This window comes from Galeopterus variegatus, unplaced genomic scaffold (assembly GCF_000696425.1).
Source record: "Galeopterus variegatus unplaced genomic scaffold, G_variegatus-3.0.2 Scaffold10171, whole genome shotgun sequence".
Taxonomy (NCBI): domain Eukaryota; kingdom Metazoa; phylum Chordata; class Mammalia; order Dermoptera; family Cynocephalidae; genus Galeopterus; species Galeopterus variegatus.
In genome coordinates, this window is record NW_007736282.1 from 38,168 (window position 1) to 63,590 (window position 25,423).

At 38.3% G+C, this 25,423-nt stretch overlaps 1 protein-coding gene across 1 annotated transcript in view; it reads left to right on the plus strand.

Moving 5' to 3' along the window:
* LOC103609840 (putative deoxyribose-phosphate aldolase) overlaps nucleotides 1-6,145 on the plus strand; it is a 30,542-nt gene extending 24,397 nt beyond the window's left edge. The window contains exons 6-7 of the mRNA XM_008594114.1: nucleotides 4,273-4,401; nucleotides 6,063-6,145. Of these exons, the coding sequence (XP_008592336.1) occupies nucleotides 4,273-4,401; nucleotides 6,063-6,133 (200 nt within the window). The 3' untranslated portion in view covers nucleotides 6,134-6,145. The remainder of the gene's footprint in view (nucleotides 1-4,272; nucleotides 4,402-6,062) is intronic.
* The last annotated feature ends 19,278 nt before the right edge of the window (nucleotides 6,146-25,423 follow it).

Sequence of the window (25,423 nt, forward strand, 5' to 3'; positions counted from 1 at the left end):
AACTTTCTCTTTTTAGATTTGGTGTCGCCTGCACCGCGCTCAGCCAGTGAGCGCACCGGCCATCCCTATATAGGATCCGAACCCGCGGCAGGAGCGCCGGTGCGCTCCCAGTGCCACACTCTCCCGAGTGCGCCACGGGGTCGGCCCGTGTCCTCTGTTTTTGTAATTCCCTCTTGTACTCTGAGCCTAAGAAGCACTGAGCAAACCACCACCACCACAATAACAACAACAGGAAAACAAGCAGCTGACATTCCTTGAGCATGAACTATGTTCCAGACACTGTCCCTATGTGTCCTGTGTACTTTATGTATATTAACTTTGTATGTCTTTTGTATATATTTATACTGTCCTTTCTATCTATTTGGTGCTCAGAATAACTCCATGAGGGGTATGAACTTCTGTTATATCCATTTTACAGATGAGGAACCTGAAAAAAAGTTTAGGAGTTAAGTAACTTGCCCAAATCAAAAACAAATTCGCGGTAGAGCTGGGGTATGAATCTGGGCAGTTGGGGGAAGCTGTGCTGTTATGCACTATACCGTACTTCCTCAGTAAATATTCGTTATACTAGAGTTGTGAAATAATGAAACCAACTCTGATTAAGTTGAGCTGAAACGGGATTTGCTAGGAGGACACAGAGAAGCTCACTGGTGAGTAGGAACCTGGAGAACTAGGCTTGGGCAGTGAGCAGGACCTTGAGAGGCTGGGGAGCAGAGAAGGCTGCCAGATTGTGCCATGGGAAGATACTGTCTCAGAAAACCTCGATCCTTTATTGTGGTGAAATAGGTCAGTAAAATGATTGGAGGAACTGGCAGTTAAGGAATAGGAAGGAACTGGTTACGTATTTGTTAAACCCTGTTAAGCTCTAAGTGACCACTTTCGTTTCATTCTGTTTGGATCAAGAATTAAAGAGCATAACTTCTGTACTGATAATTGAATCATAAAATACATTTGGGGTTTGTGGGGGGGATTATTTTTAGCTGTAGGTAAAGAAATTAACTGGGTATCAAAAGGTAGTACTCTTCAGAAAAAGGATGATGGTTTTATTCATAAATGTGATCAGGATCCATGTTTTAAGAATTTGGTCTACAGGCCAAAAAGCTGACTTTTACAAATGCTCCAACAAAATATTATTAAGCCTTATCTAATAGCTCCCTGATTGTAAGCATTCATCTACACAACACAGTTTTGGTTTGGGTAAGGAGTTGGGTCAGGCCATGAAATAAGATTTGCCTTTTGTCATACAACACTTAATGGAAACTCGGGCCGGCCCAGTGGTGCACTCAGGAGAGTGCGGCGCTGGGAGCGCACTGGCGCTCCCGCCACGGGTTCGGATCCTATATAGGGATGGCCGCTGCGCTCACTGGCTGAGCACGGTGTGGGCGACACCAAGCCAAGGGTTGCGATTCCCTTACCGGTCACGAAAAAGACAAAAAAAATAAAAAACACTTAATGGAAAATCATTTTACTAGAATTCCGAACTTAATGGTTAAACATTTTTTTGGGTCCTTATAATATGTCAGGCAGTATGCAAAGTACTTCTTATATATCTTCTTTTTTAATCCTGATAATAACTGTATAAAATAAATGTTATTATTGACACTTTAAAGATGAAACTGACACTGAGAGAAATAACTTGCCAAAGGCTACACAAGAAGTGATGGGGTTGGATTTTAAATCCACATTTGTCTGACTCTAAAGCCTGCTTTTAATGAAAATTATTGATTAAATCAAAAGGTAAGTCTGAATTAGTATTCTTGAATTTTTAGACCAGGAGGTTTCTTTATCACTTGTTCTTAGAGAACTTTCTCTTTTTAGATTCAGTAACTCAAGAAATGTCATTCCATCCAAGATTCATTCTCTTTGTTAAAAGAATATAAATTTTTATTGCTACATGGCTGTTACTGATTATAACATACACAAATCGTCCTATTCGGTGCATAGGGAAGATGATTTTCTCACAGGTTAGGTACAATGGACAAAGTAGGAGTGTGGCATCTCAGATCACCTCCAGTACTCAAAATTACCTACTATTAAGGATTTGTGAAAATATTTAATCCATTCTTACAAAACCTTCTGTGGTGGTCACACACTCTAAACACACATCATTGGTGGTAACACACTCTAAACTAACCAAGCATCTTGTAATAGAATGTTGGCTATTATTTATATTCAGTTTCCACTTTTGAACTTCAAGTCAAGTTTAGGTTTTCTAGGATTGGGAAGGCGAGTCCTGTTCATTTTGTTAAAACGTATGATTTTGACTGAGTCTGTTGATTTGAGATTAAGTTTTAATCTCCTATATGTACTTTAGTAAATCTATTAATTATAGAACTCTCAGAATTAAAAAATGCTTACCCTAACACTTATTGTGAATGTTTCTCTCCTGCTCAGTTTAGTCCATATGCTTATAAAACTACTTTCTGTGAAACACACATACAAAGGAAAGAAAAAGCCCCATCTTGGTCCTGATAATCTGAGTTAAGAAATGCGGGTGGCCACCCTGATACAGGGTAAAAGCCAAAATCCACTGGTGTCATCAACAAAAGACTGTTAAACACTTTTTTGAAAATTTAATACTCATTATATTGGTTTTATTTACTAAAACCCTGTTACTTTGAATATGAAATGTTTTCTCCCCCAGTTTTATTTTGTTGTGTGTACTTTTCTTGGTATATAATTTAATTTGTTTCATTGTACATGTTTATGGGGTATAGTTTGTTATTTCAATACATGAATATATTGTAAAGTGATCCTGTCAGAATAGTTAGCATGTCTGTCACCTAAACATTTGTCATTTCTCAGTAGTAGAACATTCAAGATCCTCTTTTTTGGCCATCTTGAAATATACAACACAATATTATGAGCTGCTGTCACCCTAGGGCAGCAGAACTTATTCTTCCTATCTGACTATAACTTTGTGACTTTGTACTAGTCTAACAACCTTTCCCTGCCCCCCTTCGCCTCCCTTTCCCTGCCTCTGGTAACCACTATTCTACTCTCTATATAGTCTCTTTTTTCTTTCTTTTTAATTTATTTTTCTTAATTGACCCATGATAATTGTATATATTTATGGAGCTCAATATGATATCTGGATACATTCATACCGTTTGAAACGATCATATCAGGGTGCTTAGTGTTTGTACATATGTGAATGTGTGTGTGTATATATATGTATACACACCTCAAACATCTGTCACTTCTTTATGTTAGGAACATTCAACATCATCTCAACTAGCTATTCAAAGATACACACAGGATTTTGTTGTTAACTGGAGTCTCCCTATAGTACTATAGAACCCTACATCTCATTCTTTCTATCTCTCTACTATTTTGTATCCACTGGCCACCCTCTCCCCATGCCCCATCCATCCCCTTTCCCCCACCAGTCTTTAGTAACCACTATTCTACTCTCTACTTCTATGAGATCATCTTTTTTAGCTTTCGTATATGAGTGAGAACATATGATATTTCTCTCTGTGCCTGGCTTATTTCACTTGACATAATTTTCTCCAAGCTCATCCACGTTGCTGCAAATGGCAGAATTTCATTCTTTTGTATATATAGTTTTAAATCAAGCTGTTTCTGGGAACTGTATGGACCCCTAGGAAGCCAGTTGTGGTACTGGGGTCAGGGGGTCAAGGGTTAATAGATTCAAGGCTGCATGTCTGAGCCCCTCTACAGATGGTTTTGTGCACATACATCCAACACTACCTAGCTGGGCTCAACGCTTTTTAGTTACATATATATGCATATACGCTGGCAGATAGTAGGGCAAGCTGTTATGTCTTTATTGTCATTAGCAGAGCTCTCAGGAAAGGTCTGTTTTATATTCCAACAAGAGAGCCTATTATGTGTGAATGGAAGAATTAATAAGGACCTGAGGATTTTTAAAATTTAATTTGCAAAGTGGTATACCACTATATGTATGGTAGATAAATTTGTCTTTTCTTGTTAGTAACCATTGTATGGAAAAGGTAGTAATCATTTATAATTTGCGTGTCATTATAATGATATTAAAAGAGCTCCATGACTCTGGACCTCGGGACAGGGCTTAGAAATGATTTCATGGTAGCAAACTAAGTGTTCCTTGTAACAGGATGTGAACTGCAACAGAATGCTCTAGGCAATATTAAATTGGGGTGATTTTTAGAAAGTGACAAATGTTTTATGTTTCCCAAATCTGAAATGGGTTCTACCAGCTCTAAATGGCTGCCAACTTATGTTATCACTTGCCTGCTTTGTAACTGCCTCAATTATTTTCTTCCCCAGCCCTGTATGATGAGATTCGTCAGTTTCGTGAGGCCTGTGGGGAGGCTCATCTCAAAACCATATTAGCAACAGGAGAACTTGGATCTCTTACTAATGTCTATAAAGCCAGTATGATAGCAATGATGGCAGGTAAGCATTTTATATTCAAATGATGTTTTATACTGAATTGATGTTCTTAGGAGAAATAAATAAGTGAAAGCATCTGGCTATTATTAAACGTGCCAACCACTTGGAATTTTTTTGTGGGAGGGGTCAGATATTTTGTGTACAATGTGAAGTGGTCAGAAACTTGGCTTTCTTAGACATTTTTGGTGGCATTTTATCGCTGCACTATTCTCATAAGGCAGTAGATGGCTCTCTTGTTAGTGAATTGCCTTCTGTTTTATTCTTTGATTATTCATTCATCAACATATGTTAGACAGGAATTTCTTTAACTCTGACTTATTCCTCTCTGTGAACTTAAGCTTTTGATTTTCTCAGAGATGTGTATCCCTACTATCTTTGGCAGCCTCTGCTTTTGTTGTGTTAACTGCTTTTAAAATTTAGTGCCTGTATCATTGTTTTTTATACTTTCAAATGTTGAGTTGACTTGCTCTTTATCTCTGTGAGCTTCAGGGCTGTCCATTCAGATGCCTGAGTGTGAGACCTAGGAGTCATGCTCGGTTCTTTCTTTTCCTCTTCACATAAAGCGGTGAAGGCGTCTTCAGAGTTCTGCTCTCCTGTGTCTAGTGCATCTTCTCTCCATTCTGAGTGCTGCTCCTTAGGCCACTACCATCCTGCACCTGACTTACTTCAACTAGCTTCCCTGCCTCTTACTTTTGTCCCCTTCCAATATGTTCTCCACACTGTTGCTAAAAGGATCTTGTAAAAATGCTATATTGATTGTGGTTCTGCTTGTTTAAGATCCTTTAGCGGCTTCCCTTCTTTATTTTAAAAGAGCTCTGTCCTAAGACCCCACCTGGCCTCTGCCATGCCATTTTCCCTTTACACCATATGCTCCAGCCATGCAGAAGGACTTGCAGTTGGCCTTTGTACATGTCCTGCTCTCCTGCTGTTTTAGTCTGTTTTGTGTTGCTATAACAGAAATACCTGAGACTGGGTAATTTATAAAGGAGAAAGGTTTATTTGGCTTATGATTCTGGGACAGCTGCATCTGGCACGGGCCTCAGGCTGCTTCTACGCATGGCAGAAAGTGGCAGGCAGCCAGCGGATACGAGCAGATCACATGATGACAGGAAGCAAGAGAGAGAGAGAAGGTGCCAGGGTCTTTTTAAGCAACGAGCCCTCATGGGAACTAATAGAGCGAGAACTCACTGACTCATCCCCCTTCCCCCAGGGAGAGCATTAATCCATTCATGAGGGATCCGCCCCCATAACCCAATCAGTTTCCAATGCTGCCACATTGGGGATCAGATTTCCACATGAGTTTTGGAGGGGACAACACATCCAAACTCTATCACCTGCCTGAAATGCCTTTTGCCCAAATAACTCCTTAAGAACTCTGGGTTCAGCACAGGACTCACCCTTTTCAGAAACAGTTCCCCTGATGCTGCCAGCTCCCCCACTTGGCTCATTCTCTCCTCTGTGTGCCCCTGTAGCGTTCTGTTAAAACCTCCATGAGATAACTCATTACATTGTACTGTGATTGAGTGTTGAATTTCTAGGTGCACTACTAGGGTCCCAACATTTGGATGAAGACACCTGTCTTCTCTGGTCTTAAATGTGGGCCATCCATTGTAGTCACCCTGCAGATTTTTATACTCCTGTGTCCTTTTTTAATACTCTGTCAGACCGAATAGATCATTCCTGGAACCCTACTGAAAATCAACTTACTAGGCTATCAATGATGCTATCTTTGTGAGATCGACTATATGAAAGCATCTAGCACACTTCCCAGCCAGTAGTTTATACTTCCTATCCTGTTAAAAAGGTATGTACGAGTATTAAAGTATTTTTTGAAGAATTTTTAAAATTTAAAAATATTCATTATATTCTTATTCTAATTTTATATGTAACTCTCACAAAATTTTATAATTCTTGACTAAATTCACATTGCTTCCTACTTCTATATTTCTGTGGTATTTTTTATTGATTTATTTTTAAAAATTAATTTTATTGAGGTAAACTTGAATTCAGTAACATTCAGATGTTCAGTCTATAGTGTGATGAATTTCACAGTTTGTGTACATCTGTAACCACTACTCCCATCAAAAAGTAGAACATTCCACCATCCCAGTAATATCCTTTGTGCCTCTTTACAGTCAATTCCACTTGTCCCACCTGCTGTCCCATGTGTAACCACTGCTCTGATTTTATCACCATACATTAGCTTTGCCATTTTTAGAATATCATATAATCACATAATATGTACTCTTTTGTCCTTGTTTTCTATTTCCACCTCACTAAAGATAATAGCTGTGAGATCTTAAAGAGTTTGCTTAGAAGTATTCCAAAATTGCTAAAATTATATACAAAATGAGTTGCTAAAATTATTGGTATGATGTTCATAATAGTATCTTCTTATTCTAATATCTGTAAAATCTGTGGTTCTAGCTCATTCTTCATTCCTGTTATTGGTCTTTTCTTTTGCTTTCTTTCCTGTTGTTACTTTTTCTCCTCCTCTTTCTTCTAGAGTCATGCCAGGGGTTTGCCAATTTTATTAATTTTTTCAAAGAACCAACATTTTGCTTTGTTGTTGTTTTATTATTATTATTATTAATTTTTTTTTGTCCTTTTTTGAGACTGGCCGCACTGCGCTCAGCCAGTGAGCGCACCGGCCATCCCTATATAGGATCCGAACCCGCAGCGAGAGTGCTGCTGCGCTCCCAGCGCCGCACTCCCCCGAGTGCGCCACAGGCTCGGCCCTTGTTGTTTTATTATTACGTAGTTAAAGTTATTTTCTAATTTCCCTTGTGATTTTTCTTATTATTTAGAATGTTATTTAGAGTGTTATTTAGAGTGAGATGTTAAATCACCCTATATATTTGTGCTTTTTCTGGGTAGCTTATTCTTGATTTATAATTTAAAATTCTCTTATTGTCAGAGAATATCTATTGGAAGAACATTTTGTCTTTTGAGATTAGTAGAATCATTTTATAGCTCATTTTATGGTATAAGGTATATGCTTCAAGTGCACACTTAAAAGAATGTATATGTGTGTGTTAGTGCACATGTCAGGTCAAATTGGTTGACAGTGTTTTTCAGATCTACTTTTGTTTTGTTTTTGGTCGTCTTGTTCTGTTTATTACTGTTAAAATCTACAAATATGATTGTGGATTTGTCTACTTATTTCTTTAGCCTGTCCCGTTTTTCTCCTGTTATTCTGGAGCTCTGTATATGCACTTTTAGAATTGTTATGTTTACCTGTTGAATTAGCACATTCATCATTATGAAACACCTCTCTTTATCTCTGATGCTAGTTCTTGTCCAAATGTCCACCTTGATATTAATCTAGCCATGCCAGCTCTCTTGTGCTTACCATTTGTATGGTATATCTTTTTTTATCCTTTTATTTTCAACACATTTGTGGCTATATATTTAAAGTGTATCTCTTGTAGGCAGTCTTTTTGTCCATTGTGAAAATCTCTGCTTTTTAGTTAGAGTATTTTGTTCATTTACATTTCATATAATTATTGATATGGTAGGATTTAAGTCTGTCATCTTACAATTTGATTCCTATTTGTTTCCATCTATTTTTTTGTTCCTTTTTTCTTGCTACGTTTTGGTTTTGTCAAATATTTTATAGCCTTTCATTTTATTTCTTTTATTGGCATTTTATTTATAATCTCTTTGTATTTTTTTAAGTGGTTGCTCTAGCAATTGCAATATGCATACTTAATTTATCACAGTCTACTTAGAATTAATATTGTTCTACTTTATACTTCATTGTCATAAATATAAGAACCTTACAACAGTTTTGTTTATATCCTCATCGGACCTTTGAATTATTTTAATTTTGTTCTACATGTGTTACAAACCCCATATACAATGATTTTTGTTTTAACAGTCATTTGTCTTTTAAGGAAGCTTATAAAAGGAAAAAACTAAGCTAGGCTAGTGTTTTATATTTTTCCATACATGTATTATTTCCACCTTGTATGATTCAGCCTGGAAAACTTCCATGGGTATTTTTTTGCAGCGCAAGTCTGCTGGCAGCAAATTCTTTCAGGTTTTGTTTATCTGAAAATGTCTTTATTTTACCCACATGTTTCAAGGATAGTTTGCTAAATATAGAGTTCTGGGTTGACAATTTTATTCTTAGTTTAGCCTTTACATATGTCATTTTATTTCTTAAATTCCATTTCTTCTTGTTTCCCTTTATGTAATGTCTTTTCTTACTCTGGCTGTTGTCAATCAATATTTTCTTTTTATCTTTGTTTTTTACTAATTTGACTGCAATGTGCCTAAGTATGGTTTTCTTTGTATTTATCCTGCGTGGAGTTTGCTGAGTTTCTTGGATCTGTAGTAGATGGATGTTTTTTACCAATTTAGTACATTTTCAAAACTGTTGTTTCAAGTATATTTTCTGCCCCATTCTATCTTTTTTTTTTTCAGGATCTCAAGTGCATGAGTGTTAGACTGCTTGCTATTATCCCATAGGTTACTGAGGTCCTGTTTATTTTATTTTTATAATCTATTTTTCCCATATGTTCTCCCCATCTTTTTTTAAGTTCCTTGACCCTTTTTTTTTTTTTTTTTTTTTTTTTTTTTTTTAGTAGCTGCCTGGGGATGCTTATTTTCTGTCTCAAATCTGCATTTAAGCCCATCTGGTGAAATTATATGCTACTGTACATATTGTTTTAGAATTTCCATTTGAATCTTAATTTTCATTTCTGTGCTGAGAGTCCCCATATTTTCACTCATTGAGATCATATTTTCCCTTACGTCCTTGGACATATTTATAATAGCTGATTTAAAGGCCTTCTCTGTTAATTTGTACATCTGGATTATCTCAGGGTTTGTAATCATGAGCTGCCAATTTTCCAGTGTCTGAAAATATTTTGTTCAGTTTTATGGTTGTTTATAATGGGAGAGAAAGCCTGGTAACATTTATTCTGCTATTTCTGGAATTCTTCATTGCTTTTTTTTTTTGTCTTTTGTCTTTTTCCGTGTCTGGCAACGGATCGCAACCCTCAGTGTTGCCCCCGTACCAGACCGGGGACCGGCAACGGGATCGCAACCCTCGGCGTTGCTCCCGCGCCTCGCTCAGCCAGTGAGCGGGAACCGGTCCGTATGTGGGATCCGAACCCTCGGACGGGAACGCCGCCGCGCTTCCCAAGCGGCGCACTATCCAGTGCGCCACCGGGCCGGCCCCAATTGCTTTTTTTTTTTTTTTTACCATTAATTTAAAATCAAAATCTCAAAGGAAAGGGGTTTATAATTTAGATTTATAATAATTTATTTTGTAATTTTGATAGCTGTTTAGATTATGGCAAAAACAATTCTTTGGAGGAAGCGTAGGTAGGCATATCTAACTATGCTAGTCTGCTATTATATGTCATTGTAAGTAAAAACCCAGTTAACAAAGGTGTTTGCATTTTTAGTCAACTAAATAATTAATAGCTAACTTTTGGCTTAGTCTTGTTTAGAAATCTTTCAAGATGGTTTAGGGGGGCTGGCCAGTTAGCTCAGTTGGTTAGAGCACAGTGTTGTAACACAAGGTCAAGGGTTCAGATCCCTGTAGCAGCCCACAACCAAAAAGAAAAAAAAAGTTTTAAGGGAAGGAGCACAGTCATAGGAGTAAGAAAATCTGGACTCTTGTTATACCTTGCACATATTGTGACCTTGAGTAAATAAATTAATCTGATTATCAATTCAAATGATGTAAGATATGTTAATGCATTATAAGTCATAAATTAAAGACTGCAAATTATTAAAGAAAAATCAGAATACCTTTGTACCTCATCCTACCTCAGTAAGAAAAGAAACATAATTGAATTTTTTTTTTTCCTAGTCTCTTACAAGGCATTATTCAGAACATCACTTTTCAAAATCATTGGTATAACTAGGATATATATGATATTGAGCTGGACTTTTCTGTACTGATCCCAAAGTTTACTATATTAATAGGCTGGTTTAATGAATCTTAGATATGAGCTTGTTTTGCTAACTTTTGTCTCTCTCTTCAAAAAGAAAGGTGTAAAAGAATCTGATCAATTGAGAATAATAACTAGATGTGGTCCAGTTAATTATATTTTTATGGTACACTTCTCAGCCATGATTATCTGTCATTTCCCCTTACTCTTTTACTCTGGAAGGTGTAACGCCTACATTAGCTCTTCAGATATGTATCCAAATAAAATATCATTTAACTGGAGATCACTTACTCAGCAGCTACAATTATCCAGAACCAAGACAAGAACCAGAAAAAACATGAAGATATGTTGAATAGATGAAAAATATGTGATAGAACCTATAATGCAACAAGAATAATAGTTAAAATTTCTTGAGCATTTACTATGTGCCAGGAACTGTTTTAAGGGCTTTATGCATATCTATGTTTACTCCTCACAATAACCCTATGTGGTAGGTACTCATATGATAAAATAAGAACATCAGTTGAAAGGATCCTTTTTGCTGCTGATCATTGTTGATATTTGGAAACATCCCAGTTACTTCAGTCTTTGTTTTATCATTTCCTCTGTTACTGCCTCAGCCCCTTCTCTTAGCCATTTGTGAAGGTTTAAATAAACCTTCCATGTTCTATCAAACCTCCCCTTGACCATCTAGAGGAAGAATTAATTAATTAATTGATTGATCACACTGTTGTCCTCCTAGGACAGTTGTAAATACCAGTAGCATTTGTCACACACTGTCATCATCAATTGTTTTACCTGTTAGATTTTTTGCAAAACTATGAGCTCCCCTGAGACCAAGGACTCATACATCTTACTTATCTTTATTCCTCTGTGATTACTATCATGCCTGGCCTCTAACAGAGCCTTAAAAAAATATATCTTCAAACACACAAATGAATGAATGAAAGAGAGAAAAAAAAAAGAGATAAAGAAAAGTGAAGAGGCAAAATGGAATTTGAAAATCTAGATGCTTCTTTCCAGGTGTACCACAATCTCGTAGCGTTTGAACATGTTATTTTAGAAAGCACACTTTTATTTTAATTGACAAAAAGATAGACAAATTATACCTTTGTCAAGATTAATATTTCCAAGGTATTTTTTTTAGGTGATACAGGGCTGAAGTATGACATGTTTAAAGGTTTGTAAGAACTGAGGTGGATACAGAGGCAAGGAAGGACCTGGGAGAATGTTTTGCTTTTTGTCAAAGAAAAACAATCTTCCATTTCCTTTAGTGGAAATAGGATGAGAGAAGTACAAATAAAGGAAGAGGTAAAGTAGGAGTAACAATTTGAAGGGACAAAGGAAAACGAGAGCCATATTTTTTTCATGGAACAATCCAAGAACAGGATGATAGGAAGTAAGATAGGAAACACGCTTACAAGAAAAGAGAAGTCTAAAGCAGGTCAATCTGCTGCTAAGGGATCTCAGCCCAGGACATGCAAACATTAAGAATAACGCCAGAATGTAGAAAAGTGGCTTTATCTTTCGGTAGCGGTGTGTTCATGCACACGCAACAGCTAACAAGCTCTGCTCTGAAGTTATTCTAGACCTTATCTTTGGAAATAATGCAGGCATGATAAATAAGGTTGGAGGAGAAAAGCACTAAAGATGCAATCGTAATGTCATCAGGTTTGAATTGCTGATGAAGATCTGTGGGAAGAGTACTAACACAAAAATAAGGGGCTTGAGAAAAGCAGACCTTGAAGGAATGCAAAATGAGTTTTGAACTTGGCTGGAATTTTGCAATGCATAGGAAATCAAGAAATGCAAAAAGTAGGAACCAGGGGAGGGAATATTCAAAATTCAACCCAAAAAGATCAAAGTAATCCAGAAACAATGAGGTGAAGCAGAGAAATAAGAGAAAATATAAGGAAAGCCATTGAAAGATAAAATAAAGGGGGAAAAATAGTGGGAAACTTGCTGTGATCGAAGGAAACCAAAACACTAAAAAAAGTGGTGATTTGTGACTTAAGGCTTTTTAAAAGCTGTTTTTAAAAATTCAAACATGCATCAAACAGAGTAAATGACAGTGTAGATTTATTTTTCTAAAGATTGTCACAAGTCACACCGAGTCCTAGGACTTAGGCTGCAAATCTTTGTGTGTTCAAGAAGTATTGATCCAGATGGCACATCTATACCCCTGTGGTGTTCCAGCCTGGGTTTTTTTGTTGTTGTTGTTGTCGTTTTTAAAATAAGATCTTGCCTTTCATAGGAAAAGCATTTATTTATGAAAAGGTATTCAGCAACTGAAAGTTCATCACTGGGGAAAGCATAAGAATATAGATGTGTTTGAGGTTAAGAGTTAAAGTATTTAAAGTGTAAATTTATTTACAGTTGCTTAAACTAGCCCTGGAAATTAAACCACTTATAGGGTGAAAACTAATTAACTTGCTATCTCATCCATGGAGTAAATTTAAATTCAGGTCCCCAAACAAAAATTTCAGAAAGTTTATCCCCTCCCACCCCTTTGCCATTTTTTTTTAAGGGGGGGGAGCATGCAAAATAAAGAGCTCTTCAGAGGAAAGAAGTTATATTCTCTGGCTTCCCAGCAGTGCGGGAACTACTGATGGCGCATTTTGGTATATGCATATCCTTTTAGAGAAAAGGATTAGTATATGACATACATTTAAACATAAAATGTTTTCTTTGCTTCTTCATGGCTGGGCTTCTGGGAAAAAGAAAAGAAAGAGAAAAAGAAAAAGCGTGTAAACTTAGTTTTTTATGTGCTGTATACTAGTCTGTCTAAAATTTTACTGTACGAAATTCTAAAAAAATATAACCCAGCTTAATTCCAAAATCACATAACTGCCTCTTCCAGGCATAACCTGCCTAGAGAAATTAATGGGTTTAAAGGCTAGTGCAGGTATCAGGCATATGTATATATAGGGGCATCAATCGATACATTTGTAAACAACATATATAAAAATCAATTTTCTAATAAAGCTATATATTCCCATTAAAATAAACATTAAAGGATTTCATTTTCCCGTCTAAGTGAAATTCTGATGCATGACATAGAGGTTAGACCTGTAGATACTTGCTCACGTGTCTGAGATTCTGTTATTCACTTGTCTGTAATTCTTGTCACTTTAACTTTTGGTTATTTATTCTCTAACACCTGTGCCAGGTAGACACTGATCTATTTGCAGACTCTTAAAATGCTGGGAAATCGAAATCCTTAAGTGGATCCCCCAGTAAATTGCACCAGGTAGGTGCTTGATACATCTGTTGAATATTTGTTGAGTGAATAAAGATGAATAAACCATGTGAAGTTGGCAATTTACAAATTATTTTTGCAGTAATACCAAGAGGGAGGTAGGAGAGGTATTTTATTGTTGTCTTTTAGTAGATGAAAAGTGAAAACCTGAAGCTCAAAAGTTAAGAAACTAGACCAAGGCCACACATCAAGTAAGTGGCAGAATTCTGAAGGACTCTTGACTCCAAATTTCATGGTTTTATTATTGCACAGTCCTGCTCTCCACCCTGCAAGTGATTTGTATATAAGATATCGTGCATAAGCTAAGTGTAATCTTTTGAGACACTGATGTGTTTCCAGTCCCTGAATGAGATTTTATATTGCCCTGTACTTTTCTATTGAGGACAAGGGAAGGAAGACAATAGAGAGGCACTGTGTTTGGATAAAAAAGTATAGGAGCTGTGGACATGCAGTCAAATGAAAGAAAACAATGAAAGCAAGCCAGGGCCCTGCCTATGATAGGTCTGCAGTAAATCCTTGTTGAAATGAAAAGGGAGGGTGCCCAGAGTTGAAGAGTCTCACCTCAGGCAGCTTCCACTGTTTTTTTGTGTTAACCTGCTCCGCTGATGGCCCCATAATGGTGCACTTACAGAATTAGCAGGGTCCTGACTTGCAACTGCTGCTTGATTTTTGTACTAAAGTTCTTTTTACTTTCAGATTCTCCTACCTAGGGTGCTGAGAGAATAGCTAGGGAGTGACAATGAAAAGGGACCTTTCTCTTTCCCGCCTGGGGAAGACGTAGAGACAGCCAGGCGGAGGGCAGGTAGTCTGAGAACGCAGAAACAGAGTCGGTCAGATGGAAGGGTGTGGGGAAGGGAAATAATATTGGAGCATGTTTATAGGGAAGTCACAGCACGGGTGAGGGAAATTGAAACCTTCCCATGAAGAGTTGTTGAAAAGAAAGTGAACATCTAATTTAGGAAGAGAAAAATCACTGGGGTTGTGATATTGTGTTCAAATATTTGTAGGACTTTCCTGAAAAGGGAGGATTTTTCTGTGTTACCCCAAGGTAATAGGTCTGGAAGCAGCTTTTAGAAGTTATGGGAAGATGGATTTTGGCCTAGTTATTATGAGAAGGAATTTTGTTAAAGTCTGAGTCATCCAGAAATTGGATGGGCCACATCAGGAGGTAAGAGATGTTCTAAGCACAGCTGAACGACGGTCTGATGGAACTACTATTAGACGCGTGATACTCAGCAACCATTTGCAGTGCCTTCTGTTTTTGAGTTAATGTGATCCTATGCAGAACAGAAAGACATTTTATACAGACACACATGAGTGCAGCGGTGTGTGTGTGTGTGTGTGTGTGTACACGAAATTTCAGCATAGACTACAATCCAGTATAAACAGGGACCCAAAATGCAGATATAGTGGTAAAGGAAGAGTATGTTAGTTTCCTAGGGCTGCTATAATAAAGTACCAAAAATGGAGTGGCTTAAACAACAACAAAAATTTATTCCCACAGTTCAGGAGGGTAGAAATTTGAAATTAAGGTGTCGGCAAGGCCCTGCTCTCTCTGAAACCTTTAGGAGACAACACTTCCTTGCCTCTTCTCGCTTCTCTCTTTTGCTCACAATACATGGCATTGCTTGGCTTGTCAATGCATCACTCCGACCTCTGCCTCTGTTATCACATGGCCATTTGTCTTTGTGTCTCTTCTCGCCAGCAATACTCTCCTCATAATGGCTTTATGTATGACTATCTTAACTAATTATATCTGCAAGGACCCTATTTCTGAGGTATTAGGGGTTAGGATTTTGATGTATTGTTTTGAGGGGCACAAGTCTCAACTCATAGCAAGCAGTAGTAGTATTCTTGCTCTTTGGTTCTATTATTTTCTATAAACACCTGAAGAAGTTAGAGAAAAATATTCTGAGTTGAGGTATTAGGGGTTAGGATTTTGATGTATTGTTTTGAGGGGCACAAGTCTCAACTCATAGGAAGCAGTAGTAGTATTCTTGCTCTTTGGTTCTATTATTTTCTATAAACACCTGAAGAAGTTAGAGAAAAATATTCTGAGCCAGCCAGCAAACTTGAATTCAGGTACAAAAGATTGATTTTTCCCTGTAAGCAATGTTGGATGGTTTTGTGGATAGGGGAAATCTAGTAGATATTAAATATTTTTATCTGCAAAAAGCATTTGGTAAGGTTCTCAATGGGAGATTAATGGCTAAAATAAAGAATGAAGCATTAGGAGATAAATTTGCTTATGAGCAAGAGACAGAGACTAACAGTAGAAGGAAATACTTTTTAGATGAGAAAGGAGTGACATACAGCATAGCCAGGAATCAGTTTTGGGACCTATGGGTTTTTCACTTTATTTTTATTGGACTTTGTAATAAAAATACAGATCTTCAAACAGTCCAAGACAGAGTGAGTAATACTACAAGCATCAGTAATCAAAAGTTATTCTCTATCATAAACTAAATGACTGATAATAAATACTGACACAAGACTACACAATGTACCATAATATTATAAAATGAAGCAAGCGATTCTCCTGTGTTCTCTTTTCTTCGCATGGGTGAATATTTCTTTATTTGCTTTTTAAAAAAATATTTGCAGGTTTCTAGGTTTACGTTATAAGCCAAATAAATGAAAAAATACATTTTTTTAAATTTGGAAAGATGTGTTAACTGAGGGAAAAATTGGTTGAAGCAAGACAAAGGTTATATTGCCATCACTAGAATAAGAAATTAGGGGCCGTATGTGTTAAATTGCTCAGCAAGCTATTCAGTAAAAAGACTTAAGGAGTGAGGGGGTGTTATTGAAATCATCAGCTTATTCTGTAGTCGTGACTTTAATGGAAGCATATGCAAAAAAGTTATTGTTAGAATGATGAGACTGAGGGGGTGAAATATAGTATGGAACCTTTTTCTCTTTTCTTTCCTTTTAACGTGGCTTTAAAAAAATCCATAGAATTCAGTGATTGTACACACACACACACACACACACACACACACACACACACGTAACTTTAGTCTTCCCAGGAACCAGTTAAGTATGTGGGAAACATACTTTTTAAACTGGGATTTTGCCTGCAACTCCTTTTAGACAAAAGCCACTAAAAGGTCTTTACGAATTCATCTCTGTTTCCCCATTAAATACATTGTCAGATAAGCCAAGAGAAACAGAGCAAATAAATATTCGAAAATTAACTCATAGCATTTGTAAATGCTTAGGAGACTGTGAGGATTATAAAATATAAAGAAGCCCCATTAACCTCAAACCTTCATTTTATAGGTGAGAAAACTGAGGTCCAGAAAGGTCAAATTCACAATGAGTTTGCCCGAGGACAAATAACCAAAGTCAAAACACAGTCTAGAACAAGGTTCTCAGCCTGAGCTGCACAATAGTTTCCTGAAGAGCTTCTGAAATGAATTGTTGAAAAGATCCTACCACCAGACACATTCTGATTTTAATTGGCCTTGAGTGGAGCTAAGAGAATTAGCACTTTTTAAAAAGAACTTTAAAAAACTTCCCCGGGTGGGCAGGAGTGAAAACTTCTGATCTTGAATCTAGGTTTCCTGATATTAAGACAGCAAGTCTTTCTACTCACACTTGTAGTTTAGAAATTATTTGGATAAAGAATTTCAAATTCAGGGTGGGGGAACTTTAGCTGGAGAGTCCACTATTAGCAAACCAATTGTCTTAGTAGTTATTTACATTACAAATTGTCTAGTTGAACCTCTATTCCCAGAGAAACAAGATTATACATGGTTACTTGGTCTCTAGGCATGCCCAGAGTTTAGCATACAGAATAACTAAAATTTAGCCCTGCACCTATAGTTATAAAAATCCAAAATGTTACCAAATTAGGCTCTTGGGTCTCAAAGTCATAGAAATGAACAATGCACCCAGCAGTCAAGCAAACAATGCTTTATTAAAAGAGGAGACAGACTTATGCATAAGGGAGATAGCTACCCCGAGGGGTAGCTGTTCAGGGTCCTTTATAGGGCAAGAGGAAAAGGGTGCAGGCCCTGTCGTCATTCTGTGCCTCTGGAGGTGGTCCATTCTGTTCTTCCTGGCCGCATCATGGGCACATGTTCAGTTAGGGCTTTGGTCCTTGCGCCTGCTCAGTAGGTCCAAGGTGATGCTCCTCACTATTGCTACCCCAGGAGGGTCAGTGTAGTGGTCACCTTGAAGCTTTGTGCACATATGGGAATCGGGCTAGCTGCCTGGGGGAAGTTGGAGAAGGGTTTTTTTCAAAGGCAAGCAGTTCCTCTGTTGACATGGGCATCTTGCTTTGATGATTTCTGGTATTTTTAGTGTGGTAGCAAGGGAGGTCAGTTCCAGGAGCATCTTGTGTATAATTCCTAAAGGGGTCTTAAAGTTAATGTGTAACTTACTCTTCAAAATTAAGGGAAAAGAAAGAATGGGTACTTAATGATAAGTTTTCAACAAAGCTAACAGTTATATTTTAACTGTTAAAAGTTATATTTTAACTGTTTAAAGCCTTGGGGAAGAGGTTTTGCAACTCAGTAACTATCTGTTACCCTCTTATCTCAGTTTATTTTATGAGGGTGTTTATGCCCAACCAGTCTCTTGGTCACTTTTATCAGGGCCATGGGGTAAGCGTGTGTCCTGAGGGTCTCATGACTGAGGAGTGGAAAAGTAACAAAATGCCCTCTGCAGGGAAAATGGAGTTGGTTTGGTTCACAGGCCTAGCCTATCCTGTCACGTAACCAACACATATAACCGTGGTTTTTTGTCATTCTTGGCTGGTCAGTACAGGGATCTGAACCCAGACAGTGTTTTTATAAGGCTATGAATTTAAAGTTTTAATTTAGGTCTCTAAGAACCTTTTTTTATTCTTCTACTGCCGTTATAGCAGTATCAAGGTTTGTCTTCCTTCCATCTCATCTGCTGCCCAAATGACTAAGAAGTCTTTCACGCTAAAGTTTGCAGTGTTAATGATTAGCATTTATTTGGGTGGCCATTTAGAGGAGCCCATGGTAGCTAAAAGAGCTTTAAGATCCCTGACTCCTCAACCACTTAAAATCACAAGCATTTATAGAGCAAAGTCGTGAGCGGGGTCTTGTGAGTTGTGCGTGAATCTGGGTCAGTGGTGAGGTCAGTATAATTATTTCTCACCTCCTGGCTAAGGTCCTCCTTGCCTGCCTTGAGTCTGGAGGTGCACACATTTCCGTGCGGGCTTGCAGTTTTGTTATCTGCAAAGAAAACTTGAGCTTGGCGTTACAGGTGTAATGCTGAGCCGTAAGGCATTTACTTAAGGAACAAACATCCTGACCTCCAGATCAACCCTTAGCCTAAGGAAATTTATGTTTAATCAACTCTACTCTTAGCTTATTATTGCTCCTCCTAGGAATCCAACCCGTCCTGCATTGGTCAAGTAGTTTTTCGTTAGCTATCTTCCTCCTCCCCCAGCCGAAGCCTGCTCTGACAGGGGTCAGGGGAACAGCCAGGGGTTTCGTAGGGATTTCCTCAACTCCAAACTGTCCTGGGGAGTAGAAAGAAATAAGGGATTGAGAGATAGTGAAGACTGGAGTGAAGACTGAAGAACTGGGAGAGAGGGAAGGAGGCTAGTCAAGAAGAGAGGAACCAGTGTTTTCTGTCATCTAAATACCTGGAGATATTTCTTTTCCTTGAATAGGCTCACCCAGCAAGTATTTAATGAACACATAATGTTTATCAGATACTGTTCTAGGCATTGGAGAAAGATCAGAAGAGAGAATGGAAAGAGAAAAGTAAGTATGACATAGCTCCTGGCGTGTGAAAAGCAGCCCTGACTCTTAGTCTGGTGAGGAAGTGAAAAATAGGGATTATGATTTGCCCTGTTGGGAATACAGGAGCCATAGGGACACTTTCCAAGCACTGCAGGGAAACAGCCAACCCTCTCTGGGGGAGTCACAGAAGAATTCACAAAGATAATGGCATTTGTACAGGAGTCATTAGGTACAGATGCAGAGGAAGGCATTTCAGGCAGAGAATCACCGGCTCTGGTAAACAGAGACGTGCAAGAGCGTGTCATGCCGAGAGAGTGGCCGGGTGGGGTGGGAAGTAAATGGAGAAGTGTCCAGAGAGGTGGGGGATGACGCTGCTCAGTAGCCTGGAGCTTAATGCCATACTAACGAATTTGGGTTTCCTGTTTTGGGGGGTATGGAAAAGTTTTAGCGTAAGGAATGAGCGATTGTCTGAGTGAGTGATTGGATGGGTGATTTGTTTGTCCATTTATTCATTCGGTCATAGGGAATTATTGGAAGTCTGCTATGTGTCAGACCCTGGAGACAGATTATTATGACACCCTTATTCTAGACACTTTGGAGCATTGGAGCAATGATCAGATTCTCATATTAGTCATGTAACCTTTGGGTAATATGTAGGCTGGAGAGAGGGAACCCATTAGGAAGCCATGATAACAGCCCAGCCGACCATGAACTGAGGCAGCGCACTGGGGGAGCAGCAGGAGGCTGTGAAGGGCTGCATGCTGGTGGGGGCAAAACCAACTCATAACGGTGCCATTTGTAGAGATGGGGAATTTAAGAGAAGCAAGGCTTTTTTGCCACTCCAGGAACCAGAGCCTCTGCTCCTGTTCTCTGGAAGACCTCCACCTGTTTATTCTATCGTTGCTTTACTATGGAACATAGCAGAGTCTCACCACTTTCCCTCTACTTTTCTGTTCTTGTAACAAGGAAAAAAATATTTAACGTTTTAAAGGAAATCTGATACAGGCTATGAAGGTAAAAGAGAGGTGATTTTTCTATTTAGAAAACATTTGCGAGACAAAGCATGCAAATCAAAATGGAGAACTGATACTGTTGTTTTAGTGATTCGGGAGGAAAAGGAAATTGATGCTTTTACTTGAATTATCAGGGTGATGCTTTGCTTTGCTAGTGACCTAAGAATGAGTGTTATAGCATGCTTATTTAGAAAACATTTGCGAGACAAAGCATGCAAATCAAAATGGAGAACTGATACTGTTGTTCTAGTGATTCGGGAGGAAAAGGAAATTGATGCTTTTACTTGAATTGTCAGGGTGATGCTTTGCTTTGCTAGTGACCCAAGAATGAGTGTTATAGCATGCCTTTTGTAAAAAATTCATCACCAACTGGGGCATTGATAGTTAGTTTCCTGTGTTACAAAGCTGCTAAATTGGGCAGGGACAACAGAAGAGGCACTGAATAGTCAATGAAATTGGAAAGAATTTAGATCATCCGTGTCACACAAAGCCAGCAGAAGGCTCTCCGTAGAATGTTAGCTGCTATGACATTGGTTTGATATTAACATTCTAGTGAATAACTAAAATATTCTTGTTTATTTTTTAATAAAAAGAAAAAGCGTATAAGTTACCTCAATCATACCTGTGGGTGCATCCATGAGATGCTGAGGTTTTTACTAGGACTGTGGATTAGGTAACTTAGGCAGTTAAAAAGCAGGTTTTCTTTGGCATTCTTATTTTACAGGATTCAATATTATAATGCCTTTCAAAAATATAAAATAAAAATCCTTAAAACTGCTTTGAGATGTTATTATAGTTGGTGTTTTCTAAATTGAGTGGCTATTAAAAGTATTTCTCTGCTGAAATTGTTTTTGAAGTACGTCTCGTTTTCATTCTCTGTCTGGAAGCGCATACCCATAGCTGATACAGTCCTCTGTTTCTTCCTGCTTTGCTTTTTAAAATCCAGACTCCCAGGAGGTGATAAGGTACTTCTTTATAACTGAATATACTTTTCAGTTAAACCTACCCCTTTCCACTAACTGTTTTCTTTGGTTGTTCCTTCAGGGCTAGAGTGAAAAAGTTCAATTTTTTTACTCAAGACAATTGACTGAGAGAAAAGAGCCACTCACACAGAGACCAGAAAGAGATCTGTGCTCAGTAACAAAGAGAGAAACACAGACACTTGTGAAGCCATAGGATCTTGTGTGATGTGTTTGATGCTCTTAAGGTATTCAATGTTTTAGTAGCTCTAGACATATCTGGGATTACTGGACCCCACCAATTTCTGGAAGGTCTTTCTCAATTTATGTCTATTAGATAGTAGTAATAGTAGTTAACAGTGTTAGCAGAGTAGTAAGAGGGAAATTGCAACTGAGGAAGGATAAGAATAGAATAAACGGTATTAGAGGAAAAATTTTCTGAGTAGGGCAAGGATGGGAGAATATTAATACTGAATGCTCTGTCTCCAACTCCCCAGAAAGGCCTGGCACGCTGGCGCAGGAGGCATTTTGCTAGAGAGTTTGTTGAGAGTTCAGGTGCTTTGGGAGCTTAGAAAGGAAATCCCAGTGTGAACTCTTAAGACAAAATATTGCTTTCTTTAGTGCCCCGAATAAGGTCCGATCCAATAAAATTAGGGTGATGTTTACCACACACTTTGTAGCAGCAGGGTTTTTCTTCAACTCTCAGTTGTTTGCTAGAGAAATTACAGATGTGGAAAGAAATCTCAAGGAGGACCCAATGTATATAACCTGGAGCTAAATGTGGCTCTTATATGTGGCCAGGAAGCAAGCGAGAACTTTGGCAGAGAACTTGGGAACGCCCCTGCTCCTCAGAACTGCCAGATGGGATCTTCCTCTCTCTTTTCTTTCCTTTTTTGATTTTAATTTTTATTATAAAAATCATATGTACTTAAGGTGTACAACATGATGTTTTATATACATTGTGAAATGATTACTACAGTGATGCTAATCACATACACATCTCCTTGTATAGTTACCATTTTGTTTTTGTGGTGAGAACATTTAAGATATACTATCAGCAAATTCCAAGTACAGTATTACTAATTGGGATTACTGGACCCCACCATGCTGTACATCTCCTTATTACCTGAGCTAGTTGCTACCTGAGACTATTCCTTTACCCTTTCTTGAAGTACTACCTTGTCTTGTAAGACAATAGAGATGTTCTCTCCTCTACAAATGTTGCTCTCCCAGGCCCCGTGCTGGTTTCTTGGCTGTGTCCTTCTCTGTCCCATCTCTTTATCAGTCCCCTACCTGCCCCATTTCTGTGCTGAAATACTCTGGAGAGATGAGTTTGGATTTACTCTGAAATGAAATATAAGTGACCTAACCTCAGTCATCAAATCTTGAAGACCCAGTCCTTGCCTCCAACTCCTTATCACCACACACTGGTGACTTAAACAACAGAAATCTATTGTCTCTTGGTTCTGGAGGCTGGAAGTCTGAGATCCAGGTGTGGGCAGGGCTAGTTCCTTCTGAGGGATGTGCAGAAGAATGTGTTGCATGCCTCTCCCCTAGCTTCTGGTGGTTTGCTGGCAATCTTTGGTGTTTCTTGGCTTGTAGAAGCATCACCTGATCTCTGCCTTCATGTTCACATGGCCTCCTCTGTATGTGTGTGTCTCTGTCTCTTCGCATGACATTCTTTTTATAAAGACACTAGTCATACTGGAGTAGGGCCCACCCCACTCTAGTATGACCTCATCTTAACTAATTACATCTGCCGTGACCCTATTTCCAAATAAGGTCACATTCTGACATGCTGGGGGTTAGGACCTCAACATATGAATTTTGGGGAGGTACAGTTTAACTCGTAACAAATGAGTTCACAACAAGGAAAGCAAAGCTAGAGTTTAGGGAGGATCTTTTTGCTCGGTGGTTTGCTCCTGTGCCTGAGGGCAGAGTACAGGTTTTGGGTAGGAGAGAAACTGTGAGATTGTATTTCTCTACTGCTGTGGGCTGGATGCCAGCTAAAAACAAATACTTGGCAGCAGTGGACAGGGCAGTAGACTGTAGGGCTGATGAAAGAAAAGCAGGTGAGGCTATGGCACCTGGGGGGTGTCTGGAAGCAAGAGTCAGGATCGCCTGGCTCACAAGGGAGAGGTGTTCCTAGCTCTGTTCTGAGAAGCTCTCAGCTTCCATAACTCCTCACCGCCCTCTCCCCCAAACCTAGATACCTAGCCCTTCTCTGCCTCCCCATCTTGGGATTCGTCATCCAAATTTAAACTGTTGATAACTCTATTGATAATTGAGAGCTCAGAGTAACCCCATCCCCAACCTGACAAACAATGTAGTATGACGGGTTGTATACCTGGACAGTCATATTTGTCCTGCCTTCTCTGTTTCCTAAGAAAACACTGTTATGCAGAATGCCTAGGAGGGGTTAATAGGATCATACACTAGTTTCAGTAAGGGTAAAACGTGGTTTTCGGGCCTGGCCTGTAGTAGCACCACGTGAAATCGGGAGAAGTACATTTTGATTTCTAGCCAACCATGAGTTTACAAACTTTTGGAGTGCAATCCATTTCTAGGTTGGAGAATTGCATCATTAAACTGCTCAATTTCATAAATAAAGGTATAAAAATGTAATCGGTTTATATGAGTAGTCAACTAGCAGTTTAATATATGTAGATCATTTGTGTATGAATTTAAAACCAAATATTCAAAATATAAATAGATAAAGAGGAAAAAATAGAAAGGACAGGTAATTCCCCCCGAGACCCTACATAAGGCAAAGGCAACCACTGCCAAAAACTAAACAGAGCAAGCCTAACTGCTCCCTAACAACCTTGTTCCCCCAGTAAATCTTGTTTTTTTCCTTTGATTTACAAATCTAGAAGTCTTATGCTTCCTGGAATCCTTAACAAGAGATTATTTTTAAGTGACACAATTCTCAATTTTTGTTAATGCATTGGGGAAAAAAATGAAGCTAATGAGGAAAAGGAGAGATCCAGCATTTTCTGACATAAGAAGAAAGAAAAAGGACTGGCCGTCTTCCTAAATTTTTATTAGTAATCATTTTAACTTGTTGAATTATATGCTGTTTTCTTAAAATTAGGAGGGTGTTTGTGAATGTATCCTTTGTACAATGACAGCAAATGACTTAATAAGGCTCTGGTTCTTTGTTACATTTTTATTTCAAAGATTAAGGTGGATTATGTTTGTTAAAATTTTTTTCAAGAATTAAAGAAAATCCTACTATAAATTAAGGTAGAGATGCCTTGGGATTTCCTGAAATCAAGGTTAGGAATCATTGATTTATAAAGATCTTCTGTGTATGTGTATGTTTCTTAGTGCAAGGGCTTAGAAAACTTTTGATAATTTAATGGGATTTATGAACCTCTTTTAAAAATTAGAGTCTGTGAATAACTAGATAAACAAGAAAAAGATCAAGTGAGGTTTTGTTTTCATGCCCTATAGAGTACAAATTAAATTTTGCTAAAAGACAGTTTCGAAGTTTAAAAGATTAAGATTTCTGTCTTTTCATACAGTCTACTTCAAAACATTTACATTAGCCAGTTGACATAATGAACTTGACAGCATGTGCCCTTGGATGGTTTGGAGTACTATAAAATAGTGTTGGAATTGAAAAGGTTATTCTAAAGACCAGCTTGCCTCCAACCAAATGAATAAAGACAGGCTGTGTGTCTTGGAACTATTTTTAGCTAAAATTGTGATTTCTAAATTGTGTTTTGTTTACCCGGTGGTGACAGCAGCGGTGGTAGCAGCGGCGGCCCCTCCTCACCCGAACATCAGGGCCCTCCAGACCGAAGCGCCCCAACATATCGAGCCGAGCTGGAGCCGATGGGCGGCAGCCGCACTCGGACTAGGGACTCCACGCACTGCCCCCAATTCTCCTCTGAGTCTGCCTGCTCCGTTCATTAGATTGCCCAGTGGAACAGAAGATACTCTGCTCATTTCATCTGATCTGTGGGCTGTGAAACCCCCTGCCACAATGAACAAACATCAAAGAAAAGATACCAGAAATACAAAAAATCAAGAAAGTACACCACCCAAAGATAATAAATCTCAAGCTCTAGATCCTATACAACAAGAAGCCCTTGAAATGACTGACAAGGAATTTCGAGTGATAATTCTTTTTTTTTTTTTTTTTTTTTTTTTT